Raw genomic sequence first — 24953 nt, 5'->3', positions numbered from 1 at the left:
TTTTACCGATTTTGATGATATATTAGACTTAAATTTTGTGTTTAGGTTTATTTATAATCTGTTTTTAGACTTAGATTAATGTGTTTTAGTCATAGGTGGGGTGAACATTGTCATGTTGGGGTACAGTTTACTAAGTTTGATTTTTTTCCAGATGTATACTGTATTTGACAATTTTCATATTATACTTTTTGGTTTAGGTGAGTTATAAACTGCTTTTAGGCTTAGTTTAGCTTGTTTTAATACATTAAACCCTTGATGTAATGAACTAATTGGGGGGAGGGGTGGGTCGTTACATCCAAAAGTTCGCAGTATCCAATGGTCGTTATTGACTGAGGGATTACTGACTCTCGGGTGTGCAAGGGACATCATGGTGGAATGATGAGGTGAAACGAGCTATGGAACAAAAGAAGAAGGCATATAATGAATGGCTAGCGAGTAGAGGTAAGGGAGAAGAGAGAGATATATGTGAGCAGGAGAAGGGAGGTGAAGAGACTGGTGAAGGAGAGTAAGAAGAAAGTGAATGAAGAATTTGGGAGGAATCTGAGTGTGAAATGGAGGAAGAGTAAGAAATTGTTTTGGAAGGAGGTAAAGAAAGTAAGGCAGTGTGAAAGGGGAAATAGTAGGGGAATGAAAGATAGGAATAATAGATTGTTGGTGGAGAAGAGAGAGAAATTGAGGAGATGGAAGGAGCACTTTAAGGATTTGTTGAATGTAGAAAGTGAGAGCAGTGTGAGTATAAGTGGTTGGGGAATGGCTGGGAGAAGAAGAGATGAGAGGAGGGAGGAAGAGATCAGTAGGGCGGAAGTAGTGGAAGCAATGAAGAAGATCAAGATGGGAAAGGCCACAGGAATTGATGGAGTGTGTGGTGAAATGCTGAGGTATGGGGGTGAGATTGTTGTGGAGTGGATATGGAAGTTGTGTAGATTGGCTTTGGAAGAGGGAAGGGTTCCAGAGGACTGGAAATCAGGTATAATTGTTCCCTTATACAAAGGAAAAGGGGAGAGAGAAGTATGTGGTAACCATAGGGGTATTTGCCTTCCTAGTGTGACTGGAAAAATATATGGTAGAATACTCATTGATAGGGTTAGGCATATGACAGAGGTGCTAGTTGGAGAAGAACAAGGGGGATTTAGGAAGGGAAAAGGGTGTGTAGATCAGATGTTTGTTCTAAGATGTGTAGTGGAGAAGTATCTAGAGAAGGGAAAGAAAGTGTATGCTGCCTTCATGGACTTGGGGAAAGCTTATGACAGAATAGATAGGCAAGGTATGTGGAAGGTATTAAGAATACATGGAATGGAGGGGAAATTGTTGAGTACTGTGAAGAGTATGTATGAAGGAGCTAGGGCTACGATGCGAGTGGATGGTAAGCTGAGCGAGTTATTTTATCTCAGTGTGGGACTGAAACAGGGTTGTGTGATGTCTCCATGGCTGTTTAATATATACATGGATGGGGTTGTAAAGGAGGTGCAGAGTAGGGCAGTGGATGTTGGGGTGGCTCTAATGAATGAGGGTGAGATTTGGTAGATTTCGGTGTTGCTGTTTGCTGATGATACAGTATTGTTGAGTGAAGATTAATGGGAGTTGCAGGGTTTGGTGAATGAATTTGGGACAGTGTGTAGGAAGAGGAATCTGAAAGTTAATGTAAACAAGAGTAAAGTTATGGTGTTTGAGAGGAATGAAGTCACAGAATGTACAGTGAGGTTGGATGGTGAGGATATGGAGAGTGTGAGTGCATTCAAGTACTTGGGTAGTGTGATGAGTAAGGATGGACCTTGGGGGATGAAGTGCGTGAAAGGGTACAGCAGGGAAGGAAGGTTGTTGGTTCACTGAAAGCAGTGATGAGAAATAGGGAGGTGAATATGGAAGTTAAGAAGTCAAATTCATAATATTATTGTGATCCCTACCCTGAAGTATGGAAGTGAGGCGTGGACCTTGCAAGAGGGGAACAAGTCAAGAGTGAGAGCAGTGGAAATGAGTTACTTGAGAGGAGCATGTGGAGTGACATGGAGGGACAGGTTGACAAATGAAGAAGTGAAGGAACGTTGTGGGGTGGATGTGGATGTGGTTGAGAAGATTAGGAGAAATACACTGAGGTGGTTTGGACATGTGGAGAGAATGGAGAATGAAAGACTGACTAAGAGGGTGTACGTAGGTGAGGTGGAGGGAGGGAGAGGGAGGGGTAGACCAAGGATGAGATGGAGGGATGGAATTGAGAGGTATATAAGGGAGGGGGGAGTGAGTTGGGGGGAGGGTAGTCAAATGGTGGGTGACAGAGCGACTTGGAGGCGTTTTGTCTGCAGCCTCCCTTTTGCGGGATTAGGGCGTCGGGCTATAGATAGATAGATACTGTAGATAGATGTATAGATAGAAGAAGTTGTACATATAAATACAGTGCCTATAAAGTAATGTAGTACTGTTACAGTACACTTACCATGCCAGGGAGCGAACTTTTGCCGGGTATAGCACCCTTTGGTCGCTTTATAGGGCAGAAGTTCACTATGGAAATTGTGGGCCGTTATATCCGAAGTTCGCGATAAAAGGGTTTGTTATATCGAGGGTTTACTGTATTTGGGGATTTAGGTTAGCTAGAAATTGTTTTTGGACCCATTTGGGTGGGTTTAGGCCTTGGTTGGGGGGAAACCCAAGACTCAAAAATGCATCGCTAGACTTTACATGTTAAATCTACCCCGAGATACGATATCCTGCATGGCAACGGGTTTTTACTTAACCAATTGCATCGTTAAACCGGGGTATACCTGTACTCAGAAGGGAATGAGTTCCTGCCTGGAGTGCATTGAGGGACCCACGTGGATGGTGTTGGAGGATGTATAAGCTTGTGCCTTGTGGTGTTCACCCCAAGTGAGCAAGTGAATGTGTGATTATCTTTTTTTAACCCATTGGATATGGTGACATCTGTTGTAGCCACTGCCTGGCATTTTGCTGTACTTAGGAGATGCAGTTTTGGATGGCTATATCCTGCCTTTACAATTCAACCCTGTCTGTGCACAGTCTAGGTCCATCTATTGCCACCCTGTAAGCACTGGCTTCAAACAAATCCCATGTACATTGCATCTTACCTCTGCCATTTGGTTGCCCTTCCTCCAACTCAGACCCCATTTCTCATATACCTCTCCTTTCCATCCCTTCATCTCATCTTTGGTCTTTCCCTCTCTCTCTCTCTCTCTCTCTCTCTCTCTCTCTCTCTCTCTCTCATATACCTCTTCATTTCTTCCTTCCATCTCATCCTTGGTCTTCCCCTCCACCTCTCTCTCTCCTCTGTGCAATAAATTATACAGTACCTCACCATATTGAAGGGGTTAAATCATCATGCGTGTCTTTTCCCTTTTCCAACCAGCAAGTGAGGTGAAGAAGTTAAAGGAAGTCAAGTATCAGGATCCAGCGTGCTCATATTTTTATCTATTGCATTTCTGTCAACTTCCTCTTTATTGTGTTTTCATCTGTTGCTTTGTGCCAACTCCTTCCTTATCATGTTTTCATCTGTTGCTTTGTGCCAACCCCATCTTTGTCATGTTTTATATATCGCCGTACTAACCTCTCCTTTTGTTTTGTTTGTCACTTTTTGCCAAACTCCCCTTATTGCATTTTTTTTTTCTCTCTCACTTCATACCAACTCCCTTTTTATCATATTTTTGTCTTGCTTTGCACCAACTCCTCCTCCTCATGTTTTTGTCTTGCTTTGCACCAACTCCATCTTATCATGTTTTTATACAGTGCTCTCGGAGGTGATAATCTCAAGCTTATTTATGATCAGTTGACTGTTGTAACTGCAATATGTTTCATCAGGAAAGACAGTTATGCATATTTTCTCATGTTTTTGTCCTTCCTGTGAAAACCATTACCAGTAAATAGAGGACAAGTATAGATTATATAGTTGATCCATTAAGACTGGTGGAAATGTTGGGTGGGGGAGACAGGTTAGAGCTTGAATACTTTGTTCTCTCTGAAGGTGGGTTCTGTGCAGCCCAAAACATTAGAGAAAATACAGTGTGTTGGAGAATGCCACCTTTGGATCAGAAGAAGAGCAGGGTTAGGAGGAGGAGGAGGATGGGGATGATGATGATGATTTTTTTAATTTTTTAATTTATTTTATTTTTTTAAAGTTCCCAGTTGATCATGGATTTTATTTTCATGCTTTCTTGACTTTATCTCAGGTTGATGATGATGATGAGTTCCACCCCCCCAGTACTCAGATTTAGCTTTTTTTTTTTGTTTTCTTTTTCCCTCAGCACATCCATGCCCCCTCCCCCCATTTTTTTTTTTCTTTGCAAGAGTAATAAATTGATGATGGTGATAATAATAGTGGTAATGCTGATGCTGATGATTTTGTAATGCAGGAAATTGAGAACCAGATAAGTCGGCAGCTGAGTCGGGCGGGTGTGAGCTATGAAGCGCGAGTGAGTGCGGTGCTGTCGGGTTGGGAGCACCTGGCCGGCACTGTGGAAGGGGACGTGAGTGAGGTGCAGCCATTAGCAACCTTTCTGTACAGGTGAATGTCCTATAGTGTGTTTGTTTTATCTGACGAACCTATGAAGGAAGTGTTAGTCTTTACATTTGTGTTATTTAATGCAGATGGATTTATACGAGACTTATTTGCAGATCAGGACAACATTGACCCTTTCCAGGGCCCATTCACTAGGTGACTCGTTTACTGTGAATACATTCACTGTGCGAGGGCACATTATTATTAAATATATATTATACCATTTGATTATTATAGTGAATGTGTAATACAGTACGATACTGCATTGGTAGTGAAAAACCACTGGTGCAATCCGGGCTAATGTCTGATAAACTGGGAAAAGTGCGAGTTAGCAGAGGGAAGTTTGGATGTCGCTTTTATCGGACTTTCACTTTTTTTTGGAATAACTTGGGCCCCAATTAGTCCATTATATTAAGGTTTTACTGTAATAATAATTTGATGGTGATGCTAATGCTGTGTGGTATTTCAGGTGGAGCTTACGATTGATCCTACAAGGGGAATGGCCTGCCCTCGCCCAGATTGTAAAGACACGTTTGGGTGTGACTCTACAGCGGTGTTCCAGAGTCGCTATCCTTCAGCCTCTGTGTCGCACACTGCTACCGCTTGTCTCGGACCCATGGGGACAGACCAAGAGCATATTCTCCAATTTAGAGTTACAGGATGATGAAGGTACAACATGAAATTTATTTTAGCAGTATTTTCTCCAGTAAAAATTTACAGGATGATCAAGGTATATTGAATTTATGTTTTTTTAAATCAAAAGTTATGGGGTGATGAAGGTCTATTGAATCTGCTTTGATTTAACCTGATAGTCACTGGCTGGATTGACTCTGATGCATCAGCTGTATACGTCATATCTGTAAAGAAAGGTACCATAGTATATATCTCAGTGTTGACCCAGCTGGTATCAGTTATATGATTAACTCATCACAAAATACACCAGCTTAAGGTGTATTTGGGATGCTGTAACAGCCATTGGCATCATATCATCTACTGTCTAGTGATGTTTTGGGGGCACTATAAAAGGTTTTTAGGCTGTCTTAGTCTCAGATTATGGCCATGAGGGTTTTGTTTTAATGGGGTTTCATTATTGGCAGATTTGTGCTGTTTGTGTTTCTTCCAGTAACACCCACAGAAAATGAGAGACTTCTGCACATAACTTTAACCTGGTAATCAGTTGATTGATAGTCATATAAAGCATATCTATTAAAAAAAAAAATGTGTGTGTGTGTGTGTGTGTGTGTTTGCACTGATGGTCATGCCTGTGTGGTGGAGTGAGGATTTTGAGACCTCGAACAGTAAGTGCAAAATTTTGATATTTTTTCATACTTTCCAGCAATAAATTACATCTCCAATGAGAGCTGGGAGGTGGTGCGGGTTCGTGTGGACACCATGATTGAATCCAGATGTGAAAAATTAGCATTCCGAGTGCTGAAAGTTTGTATAAGGTGAGTCTGATGCTTTCCTATGTATCTGTCTGTCTCTCCTGTATCTCAGTCTGTCCAAGCGCTGACAGTTTATTAGTGGGTGTGGTGCTTTATCTATCTCTGTATGTCTTTTTTTTGTCTGTCCTGTTTATCAGTATGTCTTATCAGTCCATCTCATTATCTCCGAATCTGTTTATCAGCTTTATTTATGTCTGTCAGTCTGTTTATATATTTCTCTGTATGTCCAGTATTCCCTCAGCAATGTCATATCCTGTCATATTGTATCATTTATAGAGACTCCAACATGATGCATGCATTAGCCTTAGTCACCAGAGTGCGCCTCTCCATGTTGCATGATCTCTGGCAGCCTCCCTATTCATTGTACCCAATCCTTAATTCTCTTTTGTCCACAGGTGTATCCAGCTCAGATCAGAAGGAATGGAAGTTCCTCTCTACACAGATGAAGACCACAACCACTTTGTTGATCTGTACTTTGTGCTGCTCCACAAATTCGAGCGCAGTGCTTTCTTGAAGGAGGTAAATGCAGTCTCTCTCTCTCTCTCTGTGGAACCTGATGCCTTAATCCCGTAAGGGGTGGCCACAGACAAATCGGCTCCATCCCTGAGTGTCATGGCATGAGCAATCAACCCCAACCACCCCAAGGATATAAACCTTCACCAGCACAATCCAATTGGAGTGCAATAATTACCCACTAAACCACCAGGTGCCAAAATTTGGTTATATGATTACCACCAAGTGTAGTAAATTGTTTCCTGGTGTACAGGAAACCATTTGGCTTACCACTCAGTGTAGAGTCACCTACAGGCAGAAGGAAGAGGAAAGAATGAAGGAAAGCAATACAGTAATAACTTTTGTTATTTCTCTAGAGTGTCAGTTCTTTGAAAGGATTTCAGTGCTGCTCAAGACAGTTTTGTCTTGACAGATATTGCAATGTTTAATTTTGTAAGCTGGTATGATAACAAACATCATCTGCTAAAGTGGCAGCAGGCAGAACAGTGTAATGATCCTGATGATGATTTTGATTTTATTTGCAGGTAAAGTGGCTAGATGTTAGCAAAGGAGTGGATCATGTTAGTAAATTATTGTGAGGTATGAAAAAAATAATCATAAGATTGTTTTTGCAGATCAAAGGAGTTAGATGTTACCAAATGAGTTGATCTGACAAGAAGCTTGCTTTGATGATGTTAATGATTGTGTTTGCAGGGAAAGCAGTTTGATGTTAGTAAATGATTTTATCTGGTGGGAAGATTGTTTTGATGATGTTGATGATGATGTTTGCAGGTAAAGGAGTTAGATGTTACCAAAGGAGTAGAGTTAGTGAGAAGATTGTGTGAGAAACAAGACAAGAGCAGAATCTGGAAACACCGCTTAAAGATAGCTGACATCGCCATTCAGATCATCCTCGCCACAACTATCGTCAAGGAATACAGCCAGGATTTCTGGTAAGTGGCTTCTTAGTATCACAGTTTTAAGTTGGGATTCCAGATACACCGTAGGTGTTAGCAGGGCCTGGGAGAGATGCCTTTGCTTCTTGATGCTGAGGAACATTAGAGTCACTAACTTGTCAGTTTACAGGCACATTGCCCATTACACACAAACAGTACCTTTCTATCTGTCTGCCTGTCCATCTGTTGCCAGACACCTTAATCCCTTAAGGGGTGGCCACAACTAAATCTCCTTTATGTCATCCTGTCTTCTGCAGTTTCCCTGCCTCCCTACAACTCACATCCCTCTCCATGTCTCTCCACTCCATCTTTTCATCTAATTCTAGAACTGGAGCAGTGGAAAACAGATTACATTAAAAAATTATACATATATATATATATATATATATATATATATATATATATATATATATATATATACTGTATATATATATATATATATATATATATATATATATATATATATATATATACTGTATATATATATATATATATATATATATGTACCGGTATATATATATATATGTGTGTGTGTGTGTGTGTGTGTGTACAGGCAAACCCTGGTTGAACGATGCAGTTGGTTAAGTAAAAACCCATCGCTAGGTGGGGTATCATAAACTGGGTCCATTTTAATGTAAAGTACAGTATAAGGATGTGTTCTTGAGCCTTGGGTTTCCCCCCCAGCCAAGTCCTAAACCCACCCAAATGAGTAAAAAAAAGTTAAGAACCAAGCTTAATGGCCTAACAGCTGTAAAAGAAGCTAACCTAAGCCTAAAACCAGTGGCCATCTCGCTAGTACCCAGTCAGAGTCACTGGAGAATGCGATATCTGACTCATATTCAAACTCGGTAGAGAAGAAACAGCAGCACTGTATACACTCCCACCATCAGACAGTCCCAGGACAATTAGATACACATCTGTTATGCCAAGGAGAACCTGGAGAGGTATGGTAGATGAGTGTGTGAGGAAGAGAGGTTTGGAAGTCAGTGAGGCTAGGGAACTGATGAGTGATCGAGCTGGCTGGATGAATGTTGTGAGGAGAAATGCATGATCAGAAATTTGGCACCCCTTTTTAACGTGGCAGTGTCCGGATTGACTCTATTGGATACGTTTATGTGAAGCTACAGAACGTGGTGAATGTTTTTGGCGTATCTGATAGAGCCAGGATTCTGGAGGCTTGAATGATGAGTGAATGGAAGCATGGCCTATTGGATTGAGCAAATTTGGGCTGTCTGGACATTGCTACTCCTCACCTTGCTGTAGGGTGGGAAAGGAGGTCTGGAGATGATGATGATGATGATGATGATGATGTTCATAATAATAATGTATGAATGACGAAGAATCATCCAAGGTGCAAATTGTTTTGATGGAGAATCGTGGTTGTTTTGATGGGGATTTCTCTTGACGGGGAATGCGATCGATGATTCGATCAGGAGAACCTTTTCAGTGGTTGCTGAGCTCCTTTATTTTCTGTCTTATTTTTCAACATTTGTTTAGAAATTCCTTTGTATTTTCAAAGAATTTTCCCATGAACAGCCCGAATGTAAACACATGATTTATTGGTGTCACAGTTTTCATCAGTGTATGAAATATTTACTCTTTAAGGCTTTGATAGTTATTATTATTTACTTAAAATTATTGTCTTCCATGAATGGTTAGATGTTCAATGGTCAGACACAAAATATTCATTGCTGAGTTGCCTAGTTGTCCACACTGTTCTGTACCTTGTCTGATGGGCAAAAATCCGTACCCCAAATGACAGTGTTCACTCCCCCCATGACTAAAACACATTAAGGCTAAAAACAGTTTATGATTCAACCTAAACACAAAATTTAAGTCTAGAATATCATCAAAATCAGTAAAATAATAATCAAAACCCATCGCAAAATGGAGGGAAGGCTTACGATAGGCAGGGTAAGGTGGTATTTCTACCTCATCACCATTCTGGGGTGTTGCATTTAGGGGTATCATAAATTGGGGGTTGCCTTCACCCATACACCAAACTACAGGTGTCTTCAGTTGATAACAGATCTGTAGAACTTAAGTGCTGTCGGTTGGAGTTTGGATGGGAAATTGAACTGAGGAAGCAAATGCCAAAGAGATGATGATGATGATGATGATATGTAACTTTCCAGGTATGTGTTTCTGGAGTGGTGTAGTGTACAAATTGCAGCGGAAGTTGCCGATGACTTGCTAAGCCAGATGATTCACAAGTACATACAGCTTTCCCAATCCTCACAACACCTGTATAACATGAGTTCCATACTTCATAAAAAGGTGAGATGGAATGAATTGTGAGTGAAAGGCTGTGTGGACCATTTCAGTGGTCGTCATGTTGATTAGTTTTGTACAGTGTTTTATAATAGCTCCTAATTTTTGATACTACACGTACATACAGTATATGCTAACAACAGACTGTAATACTGTAAAGCATCCTCATGCCAGTAGGGCTTGAACATACCTCCCCACTGCAGGTTGAAGGAATGTGTGGCTGTCAAGTAATTATGACATTTTTCCTTTCAGATCCATGCACCTCTGACCTTTTGCAGTGTGTGGTAGTGAATTCAAGCTCTTCAGGTGATGATGCTTGACAAGGTGTATATGTAGTAACAAGAGATTGTCATAACACTGTACTGTAAAGTACCTTCATCTTTGTCAGACTCAGTCCTTCTTGATGGGTTCAAGGTCCTTTACGGTGCCATGTTATTTAGTACTTGTACTACATGTTTTAATACTACTACTTACAATACTTCTCACACTCCTTCCACAGTTTGGCAACCAGCTGGCTCCACTGGTCACTGAGCTGCTTATCCGGGCCCTCACCATGGACATGAACTCCCTGGAAGCTCTCAAACTCAAACAGTTGCCCTCAAAGGAAGAACAGAAACGGCTTGAGTGTCAGATGGCGGATGGGTTCATGGATCTCTCTGCAGTGTTTAAGGAGCACAAGGGAGTTGCAAGGGAATGCGTGCTGACTGCGTTTAGCCTTCATCCCACTTCAGAGCGCCTGCTTCTACTGCATGGCTACGGCAGCAAGTCAGTGGAAGTATTGCAGGAACGGAATCTGTCTGTTCCATCCACTGCAGAGGCTCGGCAGTCTGTTTCTCCTGCTGGAGAGGCTCCCCAGTCTGCTTCACCAGTCACAGAGGCACATCAGTCAGTTTCACCTACTTCAGAGGCTCATCAGTTGGTTTCATCCACTGCAGAGGCACATCGGTCTGTTTCACCAGCAGTGGAGGGATGTCAACCAGTTTCCTCAGCTATGGAGGCTGATCAGTCTATTTCACTGGATGTGGAGGCTGATCAGTCTATTTCACTAGTTGTGGAGGCTGATCAGTCTATTTCACCAGCAGTGGAAGCTGATCAGTCTGTTTCACCGAGTCTCGATGATACACAGGAGTTTTGTCAGTCTGTTTCACTGGCAGTAGACTCTCACCAGTGTGACTCACCCTTCCCCACTGCCCAGCAGGAGTTTCATCAATCTAGTTCACCTACAGAAGAGGCTCGCCAGTGTGACTCACCCTTCCCCACTGCCCAGCAGGAGTTTCATCAATCCGATTCACCTGCAGTAGAGTCTCGCCAGTGTGCGTCCCCTGCTGCAGATCCCTCGGGTGTATTTCCTGTCTTTCCCACTCACCAGACCAGTCCATCGCCTTTTTCACCAGCTGTCTCCCCAGTTCCATCATGTCTCCCATCATTACCATTGACCTTTTCCAGCATGCCATCACACCAAAATCCATCACCACCTCCACCACCACCATCGCTTCATATCTCTCAGCCATCATCTCTTCCACACACCCTATCCTCATCATCATCACAGGCCTCTTTTTCTTTCCCATCATCCACACTCATATCTACTCCTTCATCGCCTGTTTTGAACATCACTTCCAAGACGTCAGAGGAGGAGAATGCTTTGCAGGGGATTTCTTCCATGACTCTCAACCTAAGTCCTTCCAGTAGCATGGCCAGTGATTTCCATGGCTTTCCAAATACCCAAGGGACAAGTTTATCCAAGGAGCGGGTTAGTAAGCTTGAAATGTATGAAAGACCGAGCCAAAATGCCACCAGAGTTGAAATGCATGAAGGAGAGAGTGAAATGTATGAAGGAGGGAGCTATGACACTGCCAGCATTGAAATGTTTGTAGAAGAGAGAGAGACTGTTTGTGAATCAGTGCCAGAACACTCTGATACTGGTGGTGACTCAGTTGATATGAAAGTGGGCTTAGTCTTTGGTGAAGTACAACTAAATACAGCTTATGTAAGCGACAGTGAGTCGGCCGTGCAAAGACACAGTTCCCCAGTGAGTGAAAATATGAGAGATACTGTGAAAGAGACAGGGGATGAGGAGATGCATATGGACACGGGGCAGAGTGAGGAAAATGTATCCCTTCTGGCTGATTCTCAGGAGTTGCAGATGAGTAATAACACTGACTTTGACAGTGCAGAGGTTAAAACAGAGGACAGTGAACTCTCCCAAACCAAAGATATGAGTGTAAGTGATGATGTTCATGAAGGATTGAACTCCCTTCCCAGAAATAAAGATGATGTTGATTCCATGGACAGGTTCTATAAGAGTACTGAGAACTTTATCGAACAGCTAAGCCAGGAGCCGCCCAAAAAAATCCCCGTGTCAAAGCTAACTAATGTTGTGTTGCAAAAGAATGCTGACTTAAACTACGATGTGCTGACGCGGCCACATCAGGTGTTAGATGCCATGGAACTTGGTTTATCGAAGGAACTGTGTGACGATTTAGCAGTGGTTCTCAGCAGTCCGCGTTGGCAAGTGTTGTCATGGAAACGTGACTGGCGTGAGCTTTCAAGCATCTGTGAGCACTACTTGAGGGATATAGACAGTGCCAAGAACACTACCAAAGAGCTTAAATACCTTAACATTGACTACAGCCAGTTTCAAAACATGCCCAGTGCTGAAATTAATGAATACACAGGCATAGAGAAAGGTTATGAACACTTTATTGAGCAGGAGTCGGAGACTGATTTCTCGGATGGTGATACTAGAGCGGATTCTGATTCCCATAAGAAGGGGAAGCGCCGGCACAAGAAGGTGAGCACTGTGTGTCATGCATATGATTCCGATTCCGACTATGACATGAGCGGAGGAATGAAAGATAGTCCGTGCTACATGATCCCAGTATCAGAATCGGAGGAATCTGACACGGAGACCAAAGGCAAAACGAAACTGCTAAGAATGGACTCAGAGCGGGTTGCCATTGAGGGTAAGAGGGTGACGGCAGTCAGCAACCAGGACAGGAGGAAACGCATCCGAATTGATGCCGAAACAGGGAAGGTGAAACGTGACCGAAACCTCCTGAATACCCTCCGCCTCTTCCGACACCGTAAGTATGGAGGGGAGCAGACTACGGAGGTGAAGTACGAGGTGAAATGTGAGGGGGTTCCAAGAACGACCTGTCACACCAACCCTCCACTCAGCTCAATCAATCTCAACCCTCGTGTGGTACTGACAGAAAGGGATAAATCGGTAACGGATCAGGTACAGAGAGCTGCCACAACCGTAATGGCAGGACGACACATTGGGGCCAAACGTACCTTTCCATCTAGTCAGCCTCGAGCATCGTGGAGGTACGTGGGGTCTCTACTCGAACCTTCAAATCCCTCCACGTCATCCTCTGCCGCCACTTCCGTCGTCCTCCCGCGCTCGACGTCCGTTCAGTGTTACCTCCGCTCGAAGGATGGGAAGGTCAGAGCCGCCCCATTTCAGCGAACACATCTCACAAACACCCGGCCACCAAACCCAAGTGGAAACTCAAATTACCTCAAGGTCAGCAACAAACCCACCTCTGGCTTTGACGACTCCTATGCCAAATTCCTTCTCCAGCAGAGCTCCGGGCTGAAGGGAAAGGAGCCTAGTGTCACCATAACCAGGAAAAGCATGTCACTCGATGCTAGTCTAGATTACCTGAAGAAGCAAGGTACAACAGTTACATATAAGTCCCTGAAATCAGGATCTGCCTTGGCCCTGGCTAATGCGCAGAAGAATGTACTGACCAGGATAATGTCCCCAGAGAATGCCATACCGGGCCTCAGCAATCGTACGGAGATTGCAATGCCCGTCAGCAACAATCCCCCAAACATGCCACCGTCAGACAAATCCAGTCCGTCAAACTTAACACGAGTCTTGCCAAAGGGAACCACAGTAGTGAGGAAGCCAAAATCAGATGGAGCAGGCCCTAGTGGAGTAAGTAACAGCAGTGGAGGGTCCCGGACGGTAGCAGCAAGGCCAGGAGCACTGTCAGCAGTTGTAGCAAGACCTGGAGCTCCCACATCATCTGCTGCCATACGTCCGGGGTCTGCTGCACCCCGAGCAGCCTCTACTGTCCGATCCAGTTCTGTCATGGCCATACGGGCAAACACGGGCAGCATCAGGACCCCATTTACCCGCAGCATAGTGGTGTCTGGTACAATAGCTCCTCAGGAAGCAGGCACCAGTGGTAATTCAGTGCCCAGTTCAAACATGGCTGGTTCCCAGCCAATGGCTGTCAAACCAGTTACTGTTGGGGTAACTGGGGCTACAGTTGGACTGGTTACAGCGACAGAACCAGTTACAGGGATGGCTGGAGTGGTTACAGAGCCAGGAGGGCCAGTTACGACAGCATTCAGATCCATTACAGCAAGAGTGGAACCAATCTCAGAGATGGTTGAACCAGTGACAGCGCCGGTTACAGTGACCACAGCTCTGCCGGCCCCTTTAGTCTCTGCCACGGTGGTAGGATGTGTCCCAAACAACAACAGCACCAAAATTCCCCCGATAGGGACACTAGCAGGTGGAAATAACAAGACTGCTCGCAACGCTGCCTCGAGTGATATGTGCACCGAACTCATTGGTGAAGAAGGTCCAAACTCCACACTGGCAAGTGTGATCGATGCCAGTATGAGTCAGAGTAACAGCACTGTGACTCAAAATAGCAGTAGTATGAGTCAGAACAACAGTACAAGTCAGAGCAACACCAGTTTGAGTGCAACCAGCAGTGTCACTCAGATCAGCAGCACAGCACGTAATGTTAACACATTTACCACCATTACCACCACCGTGGCTACTCCACAGGGGGATGTCAGGGCTGCCAGTATGCTAGAAACCCTGCTCAGAGACAGACCAGTTCCTCAAAGCCCCATTCTAACCCAGTCCACCACCGCCATCACAACCATCACCTCAGCCCTGCCCAGTACGATCACTTCTGTGGTTGGCACTGGCAGTAGTAACTTACCTGGTACCATCACCTCAATTGTTGGTACTGGTAGCTCAAATCTGCCCAGTACTACCCCTGGTAGTACTAATATACCCAGTACTGTGACCTCTGTGGTAGGAAATAATGCCATACCTAGTACTGTTGCCTCTATTGTTGGTAGCACCATGCCTGCTACAATCAGTACCGTGCCCAGTACTATCTCGATTGTTGGTACCAGTAATCTGCCCAGTACCATTGTTGGAAATAGTACTGTGCCCCTAGCTGTCACTGGGGATAGTCAGCTTACAAACACCATAATAGGAACTCTGAGTAGTACCATAAATAGTGCTGGCAATGTTGTCCTGGGCGGTGGTACGGGTGCCACCGGTGGTGTCATAATGGCACCTGGCACTAGTGGCGTGGTGGTGGCTAGTGGGGGGATAGTCAGTAGTGGGGAAAACAGCACAGGCACGGTTCAACAAGTGCTCCTGCCTGGACAACTCGTGCAGGTCCACACAAGTGACGGGTCCACAGGCCTGGGCATCGTTCACTCCTCCTCGCTCGATCTCAGACTTCCTGCCGGTACGAGGGTCATCAAGTCATGCAGTGGGGCTGTCAGAACCACTATACCCCAACAACAGCAACAGCAGGTAACAGGAGTGATCAGTCAGACAGGAGGAAGACAGGTCAATGTCCTACACAATGTCAAAATCCTACAGAATCTACAGAACAGACAGATAGTGCGAACAGTAGTGGTGCCACATACAGTTGCTTTACAAGGCTTAAATACTCAGACAGGACAGATCAAACCACAGGTCGTAGCTCTAAGTCAGGGAACTACTACAGCTGTAACTGTGAGTGGTGATTCCACACTACTGCAGCCACAAGCAGCATCCTCAGTCAGGGCAAAAATACCATCATCAACCATAGTCCAGAAAATGATAGGCCGGAGTAGTCTAGTTATCCGAACACTGAGACCCCAGCAGTCCTCCACGCAAACACAGGGCGAAGCATCAACCTTGGAAGAAGGGCTGGGAGCAAAATTAAACTTACAGCAGTTACTAGATGGGGATAAGAGCCCGGGTACCTCGACGACAAATGTGACCGTTGCAAGGTTGCCTCAGGATGAAGGACTGGGGGAGAGATTGAGTCACTATCTGAAGAATGCACTGGCAAGTACGACTAGCACTCAGAGCGTTGGAACACAGACACTAACAACGGCCGTAAAACCATCTGCAGGCCAGTCAGTGAATCAAGTAGCGATGAACAACTTAAGAGGTGGAGCTGCAACCATAGCATTGTCAGGAAGTATTCAAGGGGTCCCAGGTACCTCCAGTACTATAGCAAGCAGTCCTCCCCCCTCACAGCAGAATCTCTCCTCCCTTCCCCTCACTCCGACAAATGCTGTTAGTTCTGAAACATTGGAACAAATAAGGGAGTTTGAATCGGTCTACCAGAAAGTCTCAAACAAGTCGGGGGGGAAGGACGGAGGGACAGAATCAGAAACAAGCACCGAAAACTACTCCAGTACAACTACAGGGATGTCGTCAGAGGAGTCCATGATTGCTGCTCAGCTGTTAAGCATGGCAAATGATACCCCAACTGCTACGACGTCCTCAAGCTATGTTTACTCCGTTCCAACAACCGTCTATGACGTCGGTGGCACCCGTTTGACAGAAGGCACATTTATCACCATTCCAAGCACCACACAGGCAGGGACATACATCCTGGTGAATCACAGCGGCCCTGCGACAAGCCTGGTGAACGTCACAAGTGCCGTTCAGAGTCAACAGCCACAACAACCTCCCACTGCTGCTTCACCCACCTTGTCTTCTACCTCATCTCACTCCTCTATTGCCTCCTCCCCTTCCTCCACGTCGAGTAGAAGTAAAAAGACGCCTCCAAAACCCAAAGTCGTACCTCCATCCACACCCCCAGTTGCCTCCAAACCCAAAACTCCTCCACCTCCAAAAGCCCCAGCTCCCAAACCGACTGTCACAAAGCTGCAGGTCGAAGAGAGTGACGAGACCAAAGCCCGCATTCAGGCCATTCTTGAGCAGTATAAACAGGAGCTTGCAATTACGCCTCAGCCACAGCCAGCACCACGCAACAGGAAGAACTGCCCCCCACCAAAGAACGAAGGCAAATCATCCAACAAGAAGAAAAGTCCTGTAAAAAAGATCGATGGCGGAGCAGGAAACAGCCCTGCGGTGTCAGAAGGCTCTGCTGTCGGCTGCCCCTCTCCCAGTCCCTCTCCTGGCCCTGCCAGTGACAATTCTGCCGGGCTTTCTGGCAGCACATCCAATCCCCCGACAGCACAGTATTCCAGCCAGGGGAGCTCCACCACCGCCAGTGCCGTTGAGGAGAAAATCAAGGTGGAAAGCACCCCAGAAGTTGTTACATCCCCTCCACAAATACTCCAAGGCGTGGTTGTGTCTAATGTTAAAGTTGAAGGTACAAATCTGTCCACCTCTGCAGCCAGCCTTTCCCAGGGTCTAGGGGGGCGGGTGGTACAGCTTTTTCGGCACGGTGGAAAGGTCACGGCCATCACTACACGTCAGCCTCTCAGTAAGGTCAAGGCTTCGAGTCAGACCGGCCCTCCACCCAATGTCACCATCCAGGGTCGTATCAATATGAACGACCTCATGGAAAGCCACATAGCCTCTCTCCTTACTGGGGGTTCCACAGCGCTGAATCAGGCCCCATCGGTAGTCAGCAAGATTGTCCAGCATCAGCAGCAGTTGTCGGCAAATCCACCAACAGTCCAGCAGGTTGTGGTCCAAGCGTCGGGCCAGCCAGTTCTTCAGCAGGTACAGGTTCAGCAGTTGCCCACAGCTGTTAAGCAACAGCAGATACAGATACAGCAGGAGCAACCACAGAAGGAGCAGCAGCAGCAGAAATGCGGGGTCATCCAGCAGATCTGCGTGGCCAGTAACGAGGAAATCACGGCACAAATTGCATCACAACCAAGACCTACTAACATCACGTCCCTTCAGACATCTCCTCCCAGTATCAAAGCCAATATTGTGAGCTCAGACCTAACGGACACTCACAGTAAACAGATAATCATTCCCAGTGCTTCATCTGCCACAACCTCTATCATAGTTTCAACCCCAGTCATCACCAATACAGCTGTAACCTCACACAATAATGTAGGAACCAGTACAGGAAATAATGCAGGAGGGACACCAGGCCCATCCCCACTTTCAACAGTTCCCAGTTCACCGCTGACGCCTCAAGCAAATGCTGTCACATCACCTCCAACACCTCAGCAGGCTGTCATAACATCACCGCACACTCCCTCACCAGCCACTGATCCCCCGCCCACACCATCCTCCTTTCAGATGGGGGAGGAGAGTAACAGTAGCGAGCACAGTATTAATGACAGTGTGGCTGCGCCTCTACCCCCTTTCTTTACCTTAAAATCCTTTATTATGCAAAGCCCACAAACAAATCAGCAGCAGAAACAGCAAGAGAGTATATCTGAGAAGGCCCTTCCGTCTGGTGCTAGTGTCAACCAAGCCAACACAGCCACAGTGTCAGAATCTGTGGCAACAGTGTCAGTGAGGCCACCACAGCGAGGTGCCCAGCAGCATATTCAGTTCCAGATATCACAGCTCCCGAGGAAACCGGTCATCCGCTCGGGAGGAGGAAACAGCAGTGGAAGGAGGTTGATCCTGGGTGCCTCTGAGGGGAGTGGCACAAGTAGCCGGGGTTTAGCACTGGCCAGAGGGACCCCAGCCTCTTCGCCGCTCCTGTCAAGTAGCACGGGGGATACAGGAGCCACACTGTCAACTATGTCAAGTCCCTCCAGCCTGGAATCTTCCCCTGGCACATCCCAGTCACGGATCCGCCTGGCGACCAGACCACAGGACACCAGAAGCAGTTCCATAGACTCCATGAAGAGTGATTTAAGTAAGTAATATAACGTTAGTTTTATTATGGCCCATGGTTCATCTAAAATATGAAACCAGTGGACTGCAGGCTGAGGCTGCCCTTTTGCTGCAGACTGCCGTCCTCCTTTGGTGTTTAGGAAGGGAGTTTGGATCCCTCTCCAGCTCTCATATCAGTGTCAGTCCATCAGTGTATAGCCAGACACCTAAAGACTAATTTCAGAAGTGGTCACAGACAGATTGCTTCCTTGTTAGTGTAGCCTCTGCTGTCAGGCTGCTCAGTCTCCAACTCATACCTCCCCACTGCTACATAGTACTATCTCATGCCAGCCCTCCATCCCATGCCCTGTCTTGTGCCCAGTCTCCTTCCCTCTCCATCCGTCCACCTCACTCGTATAGACCACTTGTTAGTCTCTCTTTCTCCATCATCTCATTCACTTTGGTAATTTGCTTCTTGTTTTTCAGGTGTTGAGGAAGTGCAGATCCCTCCCAGTCCTGCCACACTGACCAAGCAGCTTCAGAACGCATACATGACCGAGGCCGCCCTCTCTCCGTCAGTTTCCCAGTCCCAACACTCCGGCTCGTCGTACTCCTCCCCGAGCACCACCCATGATATGACTTTTCCGGAGGCCACTCCCACCTCAGAAGATGCTTACTCCAGCAGCCTCTCTCACCCTGGGTACTCTGCAGCCTCCTCTGCCCCTGGTCTGTCTGTAACAGGAGTAAGTCCAGAAGGAGATGGTCAGATGGGGGCCCTGGCGTCTCCTTCTGGCGATGTCTACCTCCATCAGTCTGGGACATCACTGGGGTTGGAGAGTTTGGAGGGGGCGTCACTGCCTCTCGGGGTCAGCATTGGAGTTGGTTTGGAGGTCAGGACACACTCACCAGTCCTTAGTGACCTGGTGTCCTCTGGGCCCCTCCTACCTTGGTCTCCTAGATCAGCTGATTCAATGATGGTGCAGTCGCCTTCACTCAACGATGCCCTCACGGCAAACATTCCTCTTGATGTGAATCACAGTGAAGACTCACTCTGTGACTCATCAACAGCTTTCCCAGGACTGTTCTCAATAGAGGGCGATCGAGTCAGTGTTTCTTCGAGTACAAGTGAAGACATGCGTAGTAACACCCCTGGGGGCGTCGCCGGCAGCCTGAGGGAGAATGTACCTCAGGAGCACGAGTCACAGGAGCAAGAAGTTACCATTGATCTGCATCCGAGGGAAAGCGAGCAGGACCACACCATAACCTCCACCAGGTCCCCAACTCAGCTAGAATTACCTGTAGCAACACTAAGTAGATTATCCAGCCTCGGTTCTCAGTTGGCCGGAGGGATCACGGTTAATCAGGGTTCACAGGAAACACCATGGAGGTTTGACAACAGCATCGGAGCTCAGAGCAAAACTTTGGGAGGGAATCGGGTGCTTGAATCAACAAATGGCCATCATAGCGAGAAGAGGGAGTCCATAAAACACGAAGGTATGCCAGGTCCTTCTGATGCGAGTGAAGATAAGGTTAAGGTTGAGTCAGCAGTACCACATTCTATAGTACATAAAGGCCAGGAGGATGTGAAAATAATCGAACATGGAGTGAAAGAGCTGGGGAAGGAGATGAGATTAGGAGCATTGCAGAACAAGCAGGATGGACTGATTGACATTAAGGCACCTTCTCATGGCAGCCATAGTAGAAAACGAAGCCAGAGGTTAGCAACAGATAGGAGAAAATCAGGCGGGGTGAACGAGAGTACAAAAACTGAGGAAATTCCAACTAAAAATGGACATGATGAGGGAACTGATAACCCCAAAATAAAATTGGAAAGTGGCAGTAGCATTGGTAGGAAAAAGAGGCGGAGTTCACAGCGAAGCGTGGCCCCGTCATCTTCCAGTAACGCCAATCAGAATCTGAGTCGGAACCGCACAAAGTCCCTGAAGGTGGAAACTGTAATAAAAGAGGAAATGGATGTGGATGCCATTAAGGATGAAAAGTCGGTGACAAAGACTGAAAGTGACACAAAAGGTGGGAGTAGTGACGAGGTTGTGGGTAGAACGACCCGGGGTGCAAAGAAACGCAGTGAAAGTGATGAATTGAAGATCAGTGAAGGGGAGGGTCATGGAACAATGAAAGAAAAGGATGAAGATGGGGACTTGAACCGTGATGATGGCAGTGACACAAGACAATGTGAAGGGGAGGCAAAAAAAGGCCGTGGAACTAGGTCCGGCCGTAGGAGTGACACCTATCTTCTAGGCGTTGACGATGACATATTAAACCACCTAGATGATGAGAGTGTTTCCTCGAGACTGCATCGTGGTCGTCATGTTAGCGGAACCTCCGATACAAGCAGTAACTACAGCATGGACTGCGGCGTGTCTCTGGGTATGCACGAATCCACCCCCTTAAGCATTAACCGACGGCGGCGGCGACACAGTAGAGAAAGCAGTGCCAGTAGTCGAGATGGCAGCCCCCCTGTCACACACAGCCACGAATTTCCCCCTGGGGGCGGAGTGAGCACGCGCCGTTCGTCGTCACGTGACCATGCCAAGAAGAAAAAGTGTTCATGTTGCATTGGAGGGGAGCCGAAGAAGAGCACACAGGGAAACTCTCGCCGCAGATCCTCCCGAGCATCTACCAGCACATCCCTACATTAGAGGCTTTCTTTCCACTGATTCATTTATATAAATATATATATATTTTTAGTGAATATTTAGTGAATTTAGTAAACCATGGATTCAGTAAGTGTAAATCTGTCTCTTTAAGACTGTTAGGCAGTGATGAAATATTTAAAAACTAGAAAACCATGGATTATCTAAATGTAAATCTCTCTCTTAAAGACTTGTTAGACAGTGATGAAGCATTAAGAAAAACTCCTTAGAAAACCTTGTAAATTTTCATAGCTAATTGTGAATGTACCATAAAGGCAAAGTCTGTGTAAAGTTAGAAAACTGTGGATCTGTGTATGTAAAACACTTTTAAGACTTTGGCAGGTGATGGAAAGGAAGCCAAAAGGGAGTGTTAACCATGGATTCTCTATGTAAAAATAAATCCAAGGTTATGTGGATTGTAGAGGAAAACCCATGGGCTCTGTACATGTCAGACTCTCTTAGTCAGTGGTGGAAGATAGAAATACATAACGTAGCAGCTGACCCAGACTGGGAATTCTGTAGTGATTCAATATTTATGACAACTTTTGCCATGCTGTGATTTTTCTTTTATGCATGGAACATTTAAGAGCTCACTGGCATTGTCCTTTTCTTTATGTATGGTCACAGTCAAAAGGTTACTGACACTTCCCTGCTGCCGTTGACAATGGAAGGTGTTATATGAGAAATATTTATGTGATAGGATGAAGCATGTACAATATAAAGAAGGATACTCTGATGTTCAGAGAGGAGTGAATAGGACAGTACTGGTATGTTTAATGAAAGGTTTGATAACACAGCAGCAAAAAGCACTGGGTAAAAGGCTGTGCGAGAGATAGATAAATATTTAACACGAATATTTTTGACATGATAAAAGTATGAAATAACAACCGAAGAGTATGAGAGGGAAGGATACTGTCATGTTTGAGGAGGAATGGCAAATATGATAAATTGTTAATGCAGCAGCAGTATAAGCAGACAACCAAAGAGTGAGAAGAAATGATACTCTCTGGTGTTGAGAGACGAATGAGAAATACAGTAGTCTGTTAACATGCAAATTTTGACATGATAGAAGTATGAAACCAACAGCAAAAGAGTATGAGAAAGAAAGGTATTTGGGGAAAAATATGTTATATGAAATATTTTTTATGTGATAGCAGTGTGAAGCACTTGGGAAGAGTATAGTAAGGATGGATATAAATTCTGATTTAATAGCAATAGAAAACAGAGAACAAAAGCATCTGAAAAAGAATAATCTCTGACATTCAGGGAGGAATGGTAAACATGAAAGACAGGACACAATGCTTGCAGGGGGTTGTCAGTGAACATGTGATTGTACAGGTATGTTAACTTAAATCCTTGACTCCAAATGTGGTTATTAGTAGCTGTTGAAGAAAATGGAGGGCGGTTTGTATATTGCACTGCCCCGTCTCGTGTAGTAGGGACGACTCGGTCTGTTGGTATGGGGAGCACATATATTTTGGTGCTGGAGAGAGTGCCTTTGCATGGTGGCACTGACATGCCAGACAGATCCACTGCCCAGGCATACAAATGTCCCTGTATCCCTCCGTGTCCCCCAAAAGGAGGAGGATGAGCTGCAGGAGGAGGGCAACTTCAGCCTACAGTTCACTGGGTTCACATTCTGATGAGCCTGGAGTTTCAACACCCAATGGATGAAAAAAAGGATACTGAAGCATGAAAGGGTTATGAGCAGTAGAAAATAATGTAGGGAAGACTTTACGCTGTTTACATTAACTTATCATAAAGTTGTGTCTCCATCCTGAATGCCTAATGCCTAGCTGTTTCTGTCAACACAAGAAGATAGTGCTGTTAATGAAGAAGTGCTATGGTATGGAAAAGAAGTGTAGCTGTATTGTTGTCTTATTCTACCATCATAAGGGCAAAAAGCCCTCCAAGTTAAGGTGAAAGTGCTGCAGTATGGTAACACCGACCGAGCTGACCCCACAATTCACGAGAATGGGGCTGCACAGTGTCCATACCACCATGTCCTATTCCTTACCAGTAACTAGTGGCTTTTGTATTGTATCTTCATCCCTTTCCACAGAATTTAAACAGTTAAGTGTTATAGTTTACTGTTCTTTTTCATATTTAAGAATATTTTTATACTCTGGGAAAAAAAAAAAAACAATTTGCACCTTTGTGTGAATCTGCAGCACAAGATTTTCCGAACATATATACAGGATGGCTCGGCAAATGTGTGAGAGAACCTGAGGGAGGTTATTGTCGGGATGATTTTGAAGAATAAATGCTGTGTCAGTGTGGGTCCAAATCACAACCATGGGAGCTATAGATGCTGATGTCCGTATGGAGGAAAATGATGCCACAAATACTAGAAAGTAATGGGTGCAGTTCTCAGCAGTCAGAGACACAGTTACAATACTGAAGACCCTATGGGCAAAAATGATGTGCGTCGTACTTCACACACAAGGGCAGCATTAATATTGTAGCTGTGTAATGGCTGAGCATCCAAGCAGATAATTTTCACCTTTAAGGTCTCCAGTAATTGTATCTTTAACAGCTGGGAATTGGGCGAGAGATTATTTTCACCCATATGGTCTTCAGGTACTGTATGTCTCTAGTGGCTGAGAATTGGACCCACCTTGATGTAGCCTTTATCGCTCAAATATCATCCCCCATAATTGCCTGGTCAAGTTTCTCCGACATTTCTTGGGCCAGCCTATATCAGTGCCATACATTAATACGGTTTTAAATTTAATTGGTTTGGATGCCGCTAGAATACAGGACATCCTCGTTAAATGTCAGGGATGTGGCGGGTGTTAGGAGTGGCTTTGGAGATGTCGTATGTCTCGGTATTTGAAGTGGCTTAGGTGGTTCAGTAAGTGGCTCTGGAGGTGTGCAAATGGCTTCACTTATTTCATAACACTTCTCCCATTCTGAGACGCTGATCTCATTAGAAATTTTGTCTGTGAAGATGTCCCTGTCCAGCACCAGAAGTAAATAATGATAAGTAAATAAAATAATAAAATAGAATAATGGTAAAGTAAATAGAATTATAAAGTAAAAAAGATAATAATTAATAATAAAAATGAACTGGAATAACCTGTTTATAGTCATTGGACTGGAGTGGATCTGCTTTCTCCTGATAGAACTGGAATAGAAGTTAGTTGTGGTTGTGTGAAATTCATTAAGCCATGGTCACACAGTAGGGATGAGTCTCCTTGGTAACTAGTCAGCTCAGCCTTACAATTTGATTACACTTGGCCAATTGTGGAGGTGAAAGGGGTTTGGGATCTTTGCCTGGTTAAATGCAGTGTGGGAACTTGATGTAGACCAAGGTGTTAATTCACTCAAGAAATTCTGGTTCTTTGTAGCCTTCATGTGGTGGCACAAGTATAACAAGGGGGCTCCACTGCCAGGTTATACAGACATGCCTAAACTCCCTCTCTATCCCCTGAAAAGAAGATGGTGGCATGCAGGGGAGACTTTTAACGAGGACTTCCTGTACTGGTGACGCACTCTATACAGGGTGGCCAGAAGATGTGCGAGAGTGAAGCCACTCATACAGTTTTTTGCACCATCCTGTACATTGTGTTGGAATAATTACCAAGGTCACACAGATCATTTGTACCTGAGTGCTTGTAACATGTTTGTCCAAGTCATTTTTACACAGCCTATGAGTGTGCTTTGATGAGACACCTTCCCTCTGTCTATCTATATACAGTATATATCTTATCAAGCTGTCTTAACATGATTTTTTTTTGTTGTCCTTGTCACGTCCAGCCAGTGTTATCCACTCTCCATCCAGTCCCCTTAGTTTCCAGTCTCTCTTTCTTTCCAATCACACTCTGTGTC

The 24953-nt window shown here is 45.1% G+C and overlaps 1 protein-coding gene across 1 annotated transcript in view; it reads left to right on the top strand.

Annotated features, from left to right (window-relative positions):
• Positions 1–21128, top strand: part of LOC145413529 (uncharacterized) — a 33130-nt gene extending 12002 nt beyond the window's left edge. The window contains exons 2-11 of the mRNA XM_080283227.1: positions 4365–4507; positions 4971–5170; positions 5838–5949; positions 6342–6465; positions 7231–7391; positions 9530–9671; positions 10165–11007; positions 11287–14605; positions 14849–18511; positions 18955–21128. Coding sequence (XP_080139353.1) covers positions 4365–4507; positions 4971–5170; positions 5838–5949; positions 6342–6465; positions 7231–7391; positions 9530–9671; positions 10165–11007; positions 11287–14605; positions 14849–18511; positions 18955–21128 — 10881 coding nt within the window. The remainder of the gene's footprint in view (positions 1–4364; positions 4508–4970; positions 5171–5837; positions 5950–6341; positions 6466–7230; positions 7392–9529; positions 9672–10164; positions 11008–11286; positions 14606–14848; positions 18512–18954) is intronic.
• Positions 21129–24953: the final 3825 nt, after the last annotated feature.

Source organism: Coenobita brevimanus, chromosome 12 (genome assembly GCF_032717465.1).
Source record: "Coenobita brevimanus isolate Jiangsu-jjx chromosome 12, ASM3271746v2, whole genome shotgun sequence".
NCBI lineage: Eukaryota > Metazoa > Arthropoda > Malacostraca > Decapoda > Coenobitidae > Coenobita > Coenobita brevimanus.
This window is presented reverse-complemented; position numbering and strand designations above follow the sequence as displayed.